At 45.5% G+C, this 12900-nt stretch overlaps 1 protein-coding gene across 1 annotated transcript; it reads right to left on the reverse strand.

Moving 5' to 3' along the window:
- Positions 1-788: 788 nt before the first annotated feature.
- On the reverse strand, positions 789-1361 carry LOC122055042 (leucine-rich repeat extensin-like protein 3). Its single transcript, XM_042616440.1, has one exon. The coding sequence runs from the start codon at positions 1359-1361 to the stop codon at positions 789-791; it is 573 nt and encodes a 190-aa protein (XP_042472374.1).
- Positions 1362-12900: the final 11539 nt, after the last annotated feature.

The following is a 12900-nucleotide window of genomic DNA, read 5'->3' on the forward strand; positions in this document are numbered from 1 at the left end:
ACCGACTGTCCCAAGGAGCAGGCTGTGGTGACGTGGTCTCTGGACCCACATCTGGTGCAGTGAGTGTCGTTGGTAGGCTATTTCCGGTTCTGCTGAGAAAATCGGAACGTCCTGATGAAGATCGCCCTGATTTCTGGGGCTGACCAGAAGCCCCAGAAGTACCCTGACCTGGCCGACCACGACCACTCTGTTGCTGTCTGGTAGCCTGAGTCTACTGGATCTGTCTTGATGTCTGACACATCTGCTTCCTCTTCCTGTCCGAAAATGCTCTCTGCTAAGCTGACTCAATCATGAGGGCTCTATCCAACGTCTCTAAATAGGATGAACTCCCGAAACCAGCAAGCTTTACTTGTAGATATCCATCTAGTCCCTGGACAAACTGATGCATACGGGAACTGCCCTCAGTAACCTAATTCTGGACAAAACCTAGCCAACTGATTAAACTCAGCATTGTACTCCGTCACCGAACGGTTGTTCTGTCGCAGACTCAGAAAATCCTATGGACGAGCCATCTGATATGCACGTGAGAAGTAGCGGCTCTCAAAAGCCTCTCTGAATTTGGACCAGGTGATGTTCTGCTCACCTATGATGGATCGCTGCGTAACCCACCAGGTGCCTGCCTCATCCCATAAATAGAAAGCAGCCAACTCTACTTTCTCTCACTCGAAGCAAGTCATGTAGAAAAAGGTCTGCTCCATGGTCTCTATCCAGGACTGAGCCACACTCAGATCAGTCTCTCCTCGGAAGAGTGTGAATCGACTCTTCATCAACTCTGCCAGTGCTGGGATCTAGGATTGTGCCGCGACTATATCAGTGAGGTGAGTAGGGACGGCTGCAGGAACTGACGGAACCACTGAAGCTGGTATAACAAGTGGTACCGCTACATAGGCCGGGGGAGGCATCCCCGGTGTTGCTGCATAGACTGAGGCAGGTGCCATTGGTGGCACTACAGGGTCAGCATAGGTGGGCGCGGTAGGAGGTTCGGTGGGTGGTGGTACCGGAGGTGGAGCAACTGCTGCTGCTGGTGCGAGTGTCGCGTATGCAGTGGGCACCGGTGGCAGTGGTGCCTGGTATGCCGTAGGCATTGGTGGTGGTGGTGTCGGGTATGCTAGTGGTACCGCTGGTGGTACCGTAAATATGATAGGAGTGGGTACGGCGGGTATGGTCGGGGTAGTTACCTCTGAAACCATCGGAGTTTGAGAGCCTGACGCGCCCGCAATACCATACGGAGTCTGTCCTTGACCGACAGGCTCGACTCCAGCAGATGTCTTGGGCGACTCTGCTGCCAGGGACTCCAACGTCCTCTTGCGTGGTCGTCCTGCACCACGTCTCAGCATGGGAGCACGTGCACCTCGCCTCATATCTATTCAATTATAACACAAATATTACTACAAGTAATTAAAATCATAAAATTACCTTTTTACCTATTTACCGTCAGGAGATGTTCCGTCGCTGTCCAGCCCCCATACATACCTCGAAATCCCGTATGAGAAAATCGACGGAAATCCGTACAAATCCAAAATGGAAGTCTGAAATATAATCATAACGAAAATCCATACAAATCCAAAAATACCAGTTTGACTCGCAAACTTGGCTCTGATACCAAAAATATTATCACGCCCCAGGTAGTCCCTTCTAGAGAAAATTTCGACAGCATCTCCCCTGTACGAGTGACAATATGAAATTTCCTACAATGCCCTCAGGGCCACATATACCTCGGCCAACATGGCCGAAACAATAATATATATAACAGTACAAATATAGCAAACATCCACGCAGTTTAATAGTAACAACTAAACATAAGCAGAGATAAGGAAATCATCGCAAAAATCCTACTCAACTACACCCATAAAACACAAATCCGATATCCTACTCAACTACACTCATAAAGCACAAATCCGATATCCTATTCAACTACACCCATAAAACACAAATCTCCAGTATACATCCGAATGAAAACCCATCGTCAAATAACAAAATGTACAAGATCCAAATGTCAAGCTATAAGTCTGAAAAACATAGTCTAACACAATAAGTAAAACCTAAACTGTGTGAACTCATCGCGACGTGCAGTGGTGGGGGACTAGCGACTGGAACCTCCTGAACAGCCTCAACCTAAAAATAGTAATAACGGGGTGTGAGTCCAACACTCAGTGAATACCTAGTTGACATACATAGTAAACTATAACAAATAGCAATAACTATGCGTACAGTCTCCTGATATAACATATAGAAAGTGTAAAACTGTAAGATAAGGAGTAACTGTACTAACCAAAACCTGGGTATAGGGATATCAAGGACGTCAAACCCAAAGTATCATAAATCATGTACACATGTCAAACAATGCATCCATCTAATATGCAGCATATAAAGTGTAACAACCACAAGCAATAAATGAAAATAATGCATTTGATGCTAATAACATGTCCTGGTCACCCCTACTGCCAGTCAGCCATCTCACACACGATGGTGAGACCGAGTGGGTAGGGCTGTGACAATCGTGCACTCTGTCGTCACTGTTGCTGATGAGTGACTGAGTGGACGGGATGTTGTCGGAGTACACCTATCCTCCTACCTCAAACATAGTGAGGGAGTGCAATACTCTCATCTCCCGGTACGCGATGACGGGGAGGGATCCCTGCCGGCTACCACGTTGCGTCACACTACCCATGAGCGGACCAACGGAGCCAAACAAAGCAACTTGCTGCAACACACCCTGCCTGAATAAAAACCACTGACCCATGAGTGGTTGTGTGTGCAGACCCATGTAACTGGCGATGCGCTCAACAATAATGGAGCTGTCAACCGCTCAGCATGCAATCATGCAAGATGGTGCATGTCACTAAGCCGGGAAATATCCTGATCTTATCCCTCTCCATATAATGTATACCAAAATATGTTGATCAAATAATATGATCTAGGTACACATGTCAGGTAGGGTATCTAACCAGTCCAATATATCATAAAGCATGGCATGTCACTACCTCTATAACATAAATAATAAACAGGTAACAAACAATACATGCTCAAAAATAAATAGTGACATGCCGATGCAGATATAATCATAATTATTACTACTTGTTAAAATCTACTAAACATATCAACAAGACGTATCAAAATAGATAGGTCAAGGTACCCGCCTCCAATAGAAAGGTCCAATCCAGTCCAAATCCGACGTTGAGATGATCGTCTCGAATCAGAGTCCTGCGTCAAACAACATATAAATATTTAATTTAGCTAAATTCATAAAAAATAGCTAAATAAAATCCCTAAGACTAATTTAGGGTAAAACCCTAATCACATAACCTCAATTTACCTATTAAAATCTAATAGTTAATTAGGGTTAGTTACCTAATCCTTAATCACCTATTAGATTAGAAATCCAAAACCTAAGTCCAATTACACATGAATATAAAACATGATCAACCACATGTACTACTCTAAATTCAATTAACCAGCTAGTTATCCAATTATCCCTAACTCAATACATAAACCTAATTCATCAACATGCATAACCATCTAGAAATCAAATACACCATGATCTACAACTAAGATCAATTTCCCTACTCCTTACCTCAAATTCAAGCCTCTTCTCTTGATCCAAAACCACTGGTGATGCTGGTTTGAGTGCTGCCGGCAAGAAACACCACTGGAACCATGCTTCCCTGCTGGAATCTTCCTTCTGTAAGGTCTAGAGGAAATCAACAGTCCACTTTCCATTCATCCTCAACCATAGATGGTTGCTGCCGGAAGAAGACTCCACCACCAGATTACCTCAACAATCCACGCCTCTGGTGAACAAGGGAAAAATATAAATTGATCACACAACATCTCAACAACCCACAGGGTACGTTGCTCACCTCCAAGATCCAGCTAGGGCACGGCTTGATACAATCAATCAAGCATAAAGCTTGGCACCAGTCTGCGGTTGGAGAAGGTGGCGGCAGCACAGAGGGAAGGGAGGTCCGGCGAATCAAATCTAGGGCTCGGCGGTGTGCGGAGAGGCTAGGGCACAGCCTCGGTGCAGGGAAGATCGCGTGGAGAGGATGAGAAGCAGAGATGGGGAAGAGGAAAGGAGAGACTCGTAGCTTCCCTCGACCACTGCTTTTGTATCGGAGGGGAAGAGGAACGGGCGCGAGGGCGGCGTCGGCGCGGGTGCGTCCGTTGGGGGAAGAGAAGAGAAATGGCCGGAGATTAAGGGCTCGGGCACGCGGGGAAAAAAAGGAGAAACGGAGGAAATAAAAGAAAAAAAAAAAGAAAAGGAAAGGATTTAAAGAAAATAAACATTTCCTCATTAAAATGGGGTAGCCTACACAGGCTTCCCGGGACCCCATTTTTATCCTCGTAACCTAAGTCATACGAACTCCGGAAAATTCCTGAAAAATTTCTACAAAATTTCAGAAAATTTCCTTATGGTTATTCGCCCATTTTCGGTATTTTACACCCCTGGTGTACATTTTTATTACCAAGTTCACCAGGTATTCTTTGTCATCTAAGTCTGGGTTAGACTCGACTTCAGGTTCCAGCTTAGTCCTGGATTTTTCTTTCGACATTCCTGCAACAAGAGCAATACCTTTCTCAGTTTTAGCATTAGTTTGTTCATGTAGCTCCAATTAACAAAAAAGTTTGTCTAATTTTAACTTGGATAGATTCCTCGAAATCTTATAGGCATCCACGATGGATGCCCATAGTGCATTTTGAGGAAATGCATTTAGAGCATACCTTATTAGATCCCGATTCTCCATTTGGTGGTCGATTGTGTGAAGTCTGTTGAGGATATCTTTTATCCTCGCGCGCAGCTAACTGGCAGACTCACCTTCCTGTATTTTAACATTAAATAATTTATTTAAAAACAAATTCCTCTTCGTTACCTTTGTATCGTTAGTTCCCTCGTGTAATTTTATGAGATTGCCCCATAGTTCCTTTGTGTTTTCGTGTGGGGTGACGCGGTTCAACTCCTCCTTCATTAGCCTGCACTAGATTGTGTTGAGGGTCTTGAAGTTGATCTGGGCCTTCTTATTCATTTCCGAATTCTAATTTTCTGGGTCTATTGGAATTCCGGAGTTGTCGACAGGCACCTTTCATCCTTTGATGACGTTGAACCATTGGTCGAAGTCAGTCTTTAGATACACCTCCATTCACCTCTTCTAGTAGGGGAAGTTGTCTCCTTTGAACAGGGGAGGACGAGCGGTGTTGTATCCTTCAAGTTAGGACATTTGAGTATTGAAAAGATAAGATTAAAGAGGGTACCAAGACTTGGTCTTGGATTAGCAGAGTTTGAGAATAAAATATCGAAGAGCTCGAGTGGTGTTGCACCACCTTCGAGTTAAAACCAAACGAGAAAATATTATTTGATTAGGTAAAGTTTTACCAATTCAAATTGAATATGAAAAATTGAAATTCGAGGAGAAAGCAAATCCCCCTGGCATGATTAGTGGTTGCACCAATTCAGAGCAAACCCTGTTCTCATACCACTTGTTAGATCAATACGCACATGAGAGGGGGGTGAGTCACGTGGTTTTTGAAAACTCATTTTCTTATTTTTGAAATCAAAGTATACGCAACGGAAATTTAAAAAAAAACACAAAAAAACATAGGTGGGTTTACTTGGTTCGGAGCCTTCGGCGACTCCTACTCCAAGACACAGATCTCGCGGACCTATCGATAGGTAATCCACTAAAAACCTCTTTCGGTACCTCCGGAAGAGATAATCGAGTACAAAGAAGATCAGAGAAGTGCAACAGACTGCACTTCCCATTTGCAGAATTTAAGTACAAAAAATATTACCGACACTTAGAAAATGAAGTAGCTTGTTCATGTGTCGATGTTGGTCTGTCGATCGAGATCAGAAGGCCTCGGAGTTGTCGTCAGGCATAGCAGCTTCGTAGCAGAGTCCTAGCAGGAGCCTGGAACAGTCGGGACCTCAAATGGATGCATACTAGCTCATATATGTGTTGTTTTCTGAAGCCTTCTCGAGACTGCCTTGTATGGGGCATGGAAGGCTCCTTCCATAGGTGTTGAAGGTGCATCCGATGGGTTAAACTTTATCCCAAAGTTTATTGCAGCTTATCATCGAAGCAGTCAAGTTTTATCCCTTGGAAGGCCCATTCCATGAACCATACGAAGGCGCCTTCACTGCTTGAAGGTGCCTTCAAACACTGTTCATCCGAAGGGTTTTTCTCCTTTTTACCCTGCAAAATATGTTAGTCTACTAACTAAAATATCTACCCTGCAAAATAAAGTTAGCACAATTATAATAAGTGGTAGTAATTAGTTCTTATCCTTCCATGACCAGGAACTAGTCAAGGTCTCAGTTTAGGGATCCAAAATGGACCTAAACTGAACTGACACCTACTGTCCCCTCAATCGGAACGCGTTCTCACTTAGTCACTCTCCTCCAATGACTTACCTTTACTTATTAGTTTGCCAGTTGTCCAGTCCGCAGACTCAACTGGACTTCCTGCCAGATATCGAGTAGGCCCGTCGACCTATCTAGACTTTGCACGAGCTATCCAGTTTGTCCATCGACCTATCTGGACTTCTCACCAGATATTCAATCGGCCCGTCGACCTATCTGGTTAACTCCTGCACACTTGGTAAAGTGGTTAGATTATAATTATACCTAACTTAACTTATTTGTCATTTATCAAAACCTGAGTTAGACCGTTAGTGCAAACTACACCAACAACAACCACATGGGCCCAGGCATCGACTTATATTTATGTAAGCGACCCTTGGATCCGTATCTGGTGTTCAGGGGTGCGGGACTCAATGTCATCTGGACTGCGCCACTCCTCGATCGGTAAATGGATAATTACCATTATTTGTCTATGGCCGCTTGAACCAGAGGGTTCCGAGGTAGCTCTACCCATCGACTGGGGCATTGTGACTAGTCGAATGCGGGACACTTGGGATGCCAGCAAAGATTGGGGCGGCACGAAGGTGACTAGTGGTGCACAAATTATCGCCAGCGGCAGCCTGAACAATGACGGTGTCCAGTTGAATGACAGTGAGGTGTGAAGCGCTACGGCTCCTTGCTCTGGAATACCAGGTGTGGACATCTCACCCTTGTCGGAAGATGGTCGTGAGCCAGCTTGGGTTGGAGTCTACAGGGCGGAAGTTACGGAATAGGAGGACACTTCCGTGCGCTGCCTCTTGCATTGTCGCAGGGGTTCGCTGGAAGTGGTTGACTCAAAAGTTACCGCGATCGGCAGCATCGAGGGTCATTTGGGTGGAAGGTCCGCTGTAGCGGCCGCCCCCACTAGCCCCAGTTTGACTTCTTCCACCCTCATTAGCCGGCGCTTTAGATCCTTCGACATTCCCAAGCAGATCCTCGTGGGAGCCGACCAGTTGTAGGCCTCGACTCTCCAGTTCGCCACAACTGCGGCATTAATTTCCATGTCTGCAAGCTTGCTCTTGCCAGCCAGACGCGCCCTTAACATGATGTGAGCTGCAAAAAAGAAAGTAAAATCAGTTAGATTCAAGGATGAAGAGAAGAAAAAATATACCTAGGCTGGACTAAAGCTGAGTGCAGATCGGGCTCAAGCTGAACACGTAAAGGACGCCCTCCAACAACAACCGATGAATGTGGTATTTCTGACCGACCAAACTAGAAGCTGCTTGGAGAAAGTCCGATTAGCTTCTATACTTCCCGAGTAATGGGGGATTCGTCACCTCTAACTGCCAGCCGCTCGGGAAAATGAAGAAAAAAAGTAGTGGTCCCTCCAATACTTATTGGAGGATGATATTTTATCAAAAAAGTCTAAGCCCACTCGAACTTAGAACAAGAAGGTCCCCTACTCGGACAATTTAGGGTAATAAAAATAATGGAAGAGCTGAGGAGTCAATGGAATATCATGCAAGTGGAACAAAACTACGACCCCGCACAGCAGTCTAAAGGAGTTCGACACTAACTAGTTAAGGGAAATATGAAAATATTTACAAACAGTCGAAAAAAATGGATGAATGGGGACCTGCATGTCGACGGTGAAATGATCCTTAAAAACACACAAAAAATCCACTGGTGGTTCGTGTGACCAGTCGTAAGCAGATGGAATGCCGACTTGGTAATCAAATGGGAAGTAGTAGGTGGATTTCAGATTTTCTATGGCATCCCCGTCGAACCTGGACACAGTGGAAGTATACCAAAGTCAAGGGATGGGGACGGGGGGTTGCAAAGAACTGGCCATCGAAAATAAAAGATTCAAGGAGGAGCAATGAACGGATTCAAATAAGAAAAAACGAAGAAACTTACAGAAAATGATCGTCGAAGAAGAAGAAAAGGTGAGGCATCGCAGAGAAGGCTCGAAGACGAAGGCACATAGAATGAAGATGATGGCAACGCGATGTAGGGTTTATAACCCTCGCGGTCGATCGCCCTGAGTCGTCTAATCTAGGGTTCAAAAAACCAGGAGAAGATACGGTCGTAGAATTTGAAAAGGCGCCTATCACATTGCCAGGGATATCCGCTTGTCACGTCAAATGTGCGATGGCAGAAAGTGGGTCACATGGCATTTAGCTAGCGGAAGACATTAATGAGGCTTAATTAAAAGATATCGCTGCATGCTCAGCCATAATAATCAGAGATTTGCATGATCTTCAAGAAATTTGGATGACGTCGGCTACTATGAAAGGGCGCTCATCCGAGGGAGGACGGGGAAAGGAGAAATTTCGCTAAGTGTTGTCGTCCATCATCCCGATCGGCACAGAGAGTGGGTTATCACACAATCGAGCGGCCAATGCACCATCTGCCTTAGGCGGTATGATCTGAGCAGCAGCTACAAATTCAGCCAGCGAAATAAAGCCGAACGGCAAAGACATGTGTTGGTGCAATCAACCTCTAGAGTTTTGATATTTGACAATGTACCTTAGTCTAGTTAGTTTGGCCAAGGGTTTAATGTTTGGAAGAGAAAATTGACTAGCAATGGTAAGTCCTAACCAGAAGTCTACTGAGTGACTAGTCCTAACTGGAGGTTAGGTAAAGGGAAGTCCTAGTGAGTGAAGTGAGCCCTAGTGAATGAAGCTAGGTGGTGGAAGTCCTGGTGAGTGAAGTCGGACCCTAGTGAGTGAAGCTAGGTGGTGGAAGTCCTGGTGAGTGAAACCAGACCTTAGTGAGTGAAGCTAGGTGATGGAAGTCCTGGTGAGTGAAACCAGACCTTAGTGAGTGAAGCTAGGTGATGGAAGTCCTGGTGAGTGAAGCCAAGCAATGGAAGTCCTAGTGAGTGAAGTTGGGCATCCCTAGGGGGAGGTAACCCTAGGTAATATGTGATCGACTAGTTTCCGGTCGACCAGGCGCGGTCGACTGGACCAGCGAATTATTAATAATGCTAACACTATTTTTCCTTACCATTTTTATATCTATTGTGCTAACTCAGTGTTGTAGGCAAGTCTCAATAGATTAGCTTGGTCAGATACTAAGCAAGGCCAGAGAAAGTCTAAATAGGTATGAAGGACCAGATGTTTGACAGGTAAGTAAAGGTAAGTCACTAAAGGAGAATGACTCGGTGAGGACGTGTTCCCCGTTGAGGGAACTATAGGCGTTGATCCAACTTAGGGCCATTTGGGAAGCCTAAGTTGAGATCTTAACTAGATCCTGGTCTCGAGAAGACATGATCTAATTACTACCCTATCTGTTATGTTGTGCTAACTCTATTTTGCAAGGTAGATATAATCTTTGATTGTCCAGACTAACCTTTTCTTGCAAGAAGAAGGATGCTAGAGAAAGGACTCCTAGCGCCCGGAATGGATTCGGGCACCCAAAGCTGGTCCAGGCGCCCGGAGTAGGTTCACCCGGGCGCAGCCGTGGGCGCTCAGGTGGTTTGGGTGCCTAGACTCGGTCCAGATGGCCAGACCTGAAAACTCCACAAGCTTACGTGGAGCACGTCGATTGGCCAAGCCACGTGGTCCAGGCGCCCGGAGGGGTTCCAAGTGCTCGGAATGGACCTATTTAAAGGCCTTCAACCCAGAGCTTCAGTACAACAATCACTACAAGTTTTCTTCTTGCTCGGTGCTCCAAAAAGGCTCTCGCAACGTTGCTACGCTCCACCGACAATCAGCGACCAAGACTTTTCCATTTTATTACTGTTGTTGGTAACTTTTATTTCTAGTTCTTGTACTTAACTCCTGTAATCTTTTGTAAACTGTTAGTAAATTGCCCAACGAAAGCACTCGACGAGTGCAAGCCTTGGAGTAAGAGTCGTCGAAGGCTCTGAACCAAGTAAAACTCGGTTTGTTACTATTGGTTTATTTTTTTTCTTCTGCTGTGTACTTCGATTAATTCGCTATCAATTTTCGCAATCGCTATTCACCCCCCCCCCCTCCCTCTAGCATTCTTTCCGACCCTACAACTTGTGATTCGATCATAAACTTGGGGCGTATACGGTCTGATCGGACGTGGAAATCACCGAAGACTCTACTGGTCCAGTCAGTCGAACTTGCAGCCTCCTTCGACTAGACTTGAGGGGGAGGCTTGTGATGCAGCGATAAAGGGGGCCCACCCAGCATGGGTCAACTGCCGAGGTGGAGGTCAAATTCAAGGTGGGCAATGCTAGGGTATCAAAAGGCTCTCCTACAGTGTCCGAGAGGATGTCGACTCAACGGTCAATCGGGGCAATCAGTATCCGATCGAAAACATATTACAACAGTTGGTCGGGTCAATCAGTGTCCAAGCGGGACAACCGTCCAACTTGGGATATTACGATAAGATAGCCAGACACTCAGTGCGGAGTGGCAGATGCTAAGGAGATCGAAGAGCTTGTCCGAGCGAGACGGACAAGCTACTACGCCCAGTCACCGCAAGGAAGAGCAGTTGAGGCCGACAGAGTGGAGGAGTCCCCGCCAAGCGGCTACCCCACTCAACTAAGCAGCAGGACCATTGTTATATCTCTCGATATCCTTTTGGGAGATAGTCCTGCTGACACAAGGCATGGTCAACAGGCGGATCGTACGAAGGAAGCTTCTACTGTTTTGTTAGGGATATGCATGCCCTGTTAAGGAATGGTGTCAGAGGCATTTTCCTGACAGGTCCTTTCATAGGACACATTGGAAAATGTGTCCATGCCTCAAAGAGTGTGCATGTTGCCCACCAGGGCTCTATATAAAGGGGATTCAAGCACCGGCGGAGGTACGCGTTATTACTGTTTGTGCTTGCGTTACTATTGCTCCGCTTTCTTCTACACTTCCGGTGACTGACTTGAGCGTCGGAGGGCCAATGCCGGGAACTCCTTCCCTGGCTCAGCACTGATGTGGCTTGTTTTACAAAGCGGGACGCGATCTACATCCAATCAATACAGTAGCTACATCCCCTGTTCGAACCCCAAGGTTATTTTTGGTGTGATCAACCAAGTTTAGGTTAGGTCTTGTTATGTTTTGATCCCTGTGTCTAAGTGTGCAGGAGCTTAGGAGCACAGGAAGTCGAATGGAAGACGCGACTAGCGAGAAGGATGGCACGGGAGAGAGCCGACGAGCTCGGTGCATCCGAGGGACGAGATGCTGCAGAAGAGTACACCAATGGATGAGAAGGACGTGCACGACATTTGAGGGATGAGAAGTCGGAGCGGAAGCCTGCTCGAGGAGAAGGCATGAAATTGGATTCAGGTAAGCCCTATTTTGGTTGATCAAAATCACCCAGGCGATCAGAGCAGCGGAAGAGCTGAAGTGGAGCTATGGAGCTGCTAGAGGTGCCTTCAACAGGAGTTGAAGGCACCTCCGCGACCTTTAGGCAGAAGGCGCCTTCAACCAACCATGGAAGGCGCCTTCGTCCAAGAAATTCTGGCCGTTATAGAAAAGGATAATGTTTTATCCTTAGCCTCACTGGAGGCGCCTCCCAGCCCTATGGAAGGCGACTTCAGCCTATGGATATGATTTTCCAGGGGCTATAAAAAGACCCCTGGACCTAGGAAAGATGTAACAACTTTTGTATTCACTTTCCTAGTCTTTTCTAAGCTTTCATTGTGTGTAAAAAGCTTCTTCGCCTTCAGCGAAGGAAATTCTTAGTGAGTTTTTATCTTCCTTGGATTAACAACCATGTAAGTTGTAACCAAGTAATTCTTGGCCTTTTACTTATTTCCCTTAAGTTGTTATTTCTATTTTAATTGCTTTGCTAATCTAAGTCGAAAGACGAGAAAGGAGTTTTTGTTTTAATGTTTTAGGTGACTCAACCCTCTCCAACCGGCCTACTCGGACCAACAAGTGGTATCAGAGTCTAATAGCTTCAGGAGGACTAACAGCCGAATGAAGCACACGAGATGGCCGGATCAAACATTCACCCACTAAAGTTCGAGGGGGATTTCGCCAATTGGAAAAAGAAGATGGAGGTATTTTTCAAAACTGATTTCGATTTACTTTTAATAATGGAGTTTGGTTTTGTAGCACTCGAAGGTAAAGAAAAAAACCACTAGACCAAAAAAGAGCAGGTTGATTTTGTGGTAAACGGCAAAGCAGAGTTCCATCTGTTAAGCATTCTATCGCCACAAGAAGTCAATCAGATCGGAGCCTACGAGCATGCGAAGGAGCTCTGGGAGAAATTCCTGGAACTACACGAAGGAACCTTGGAGGCGAAACTCGCGAGACAGGATCTGCTCAGAAACTATATCAGCAACATCAAACTGGAACAAGGTAAAACAGTTGCACACTTTCATTCAAGCATCAAGGAGCTCATCACTGAACTCATGAATCTCGGAGAAAAGGTAAGTAACCAAGATTCACTAAAGTACGTGCTTAACGCATTCCCTAGAAATGTTGAATGGGTATCATTAGTAGATGCTTATTACATATCTAAGGATTTAGATTCAACTACTTTAGAAGAATTATTTTCTACTTTTGAAGTCCACGATACGAGATGTGCAAATCCGAAGATGGACCACCGAAGCACAACATTTTCCTTAAGGTAAATATGGACGA

Source organism: Zingiber officinale, chromosome 3B (genome assembly GCF_018446385.1).
Source record: "Zingiber officinale cultivar Zhangliang chromosome 3B, Zo_v1.1, whole genome shotgun sequence".
NCBI classification, from domain to species: Eukaryota; Viridiplantae; Streptophyta; class Magnoliopsida; order Zingiberales; family Zingiberaceae; genus Zingiber; species Zingiber officinale.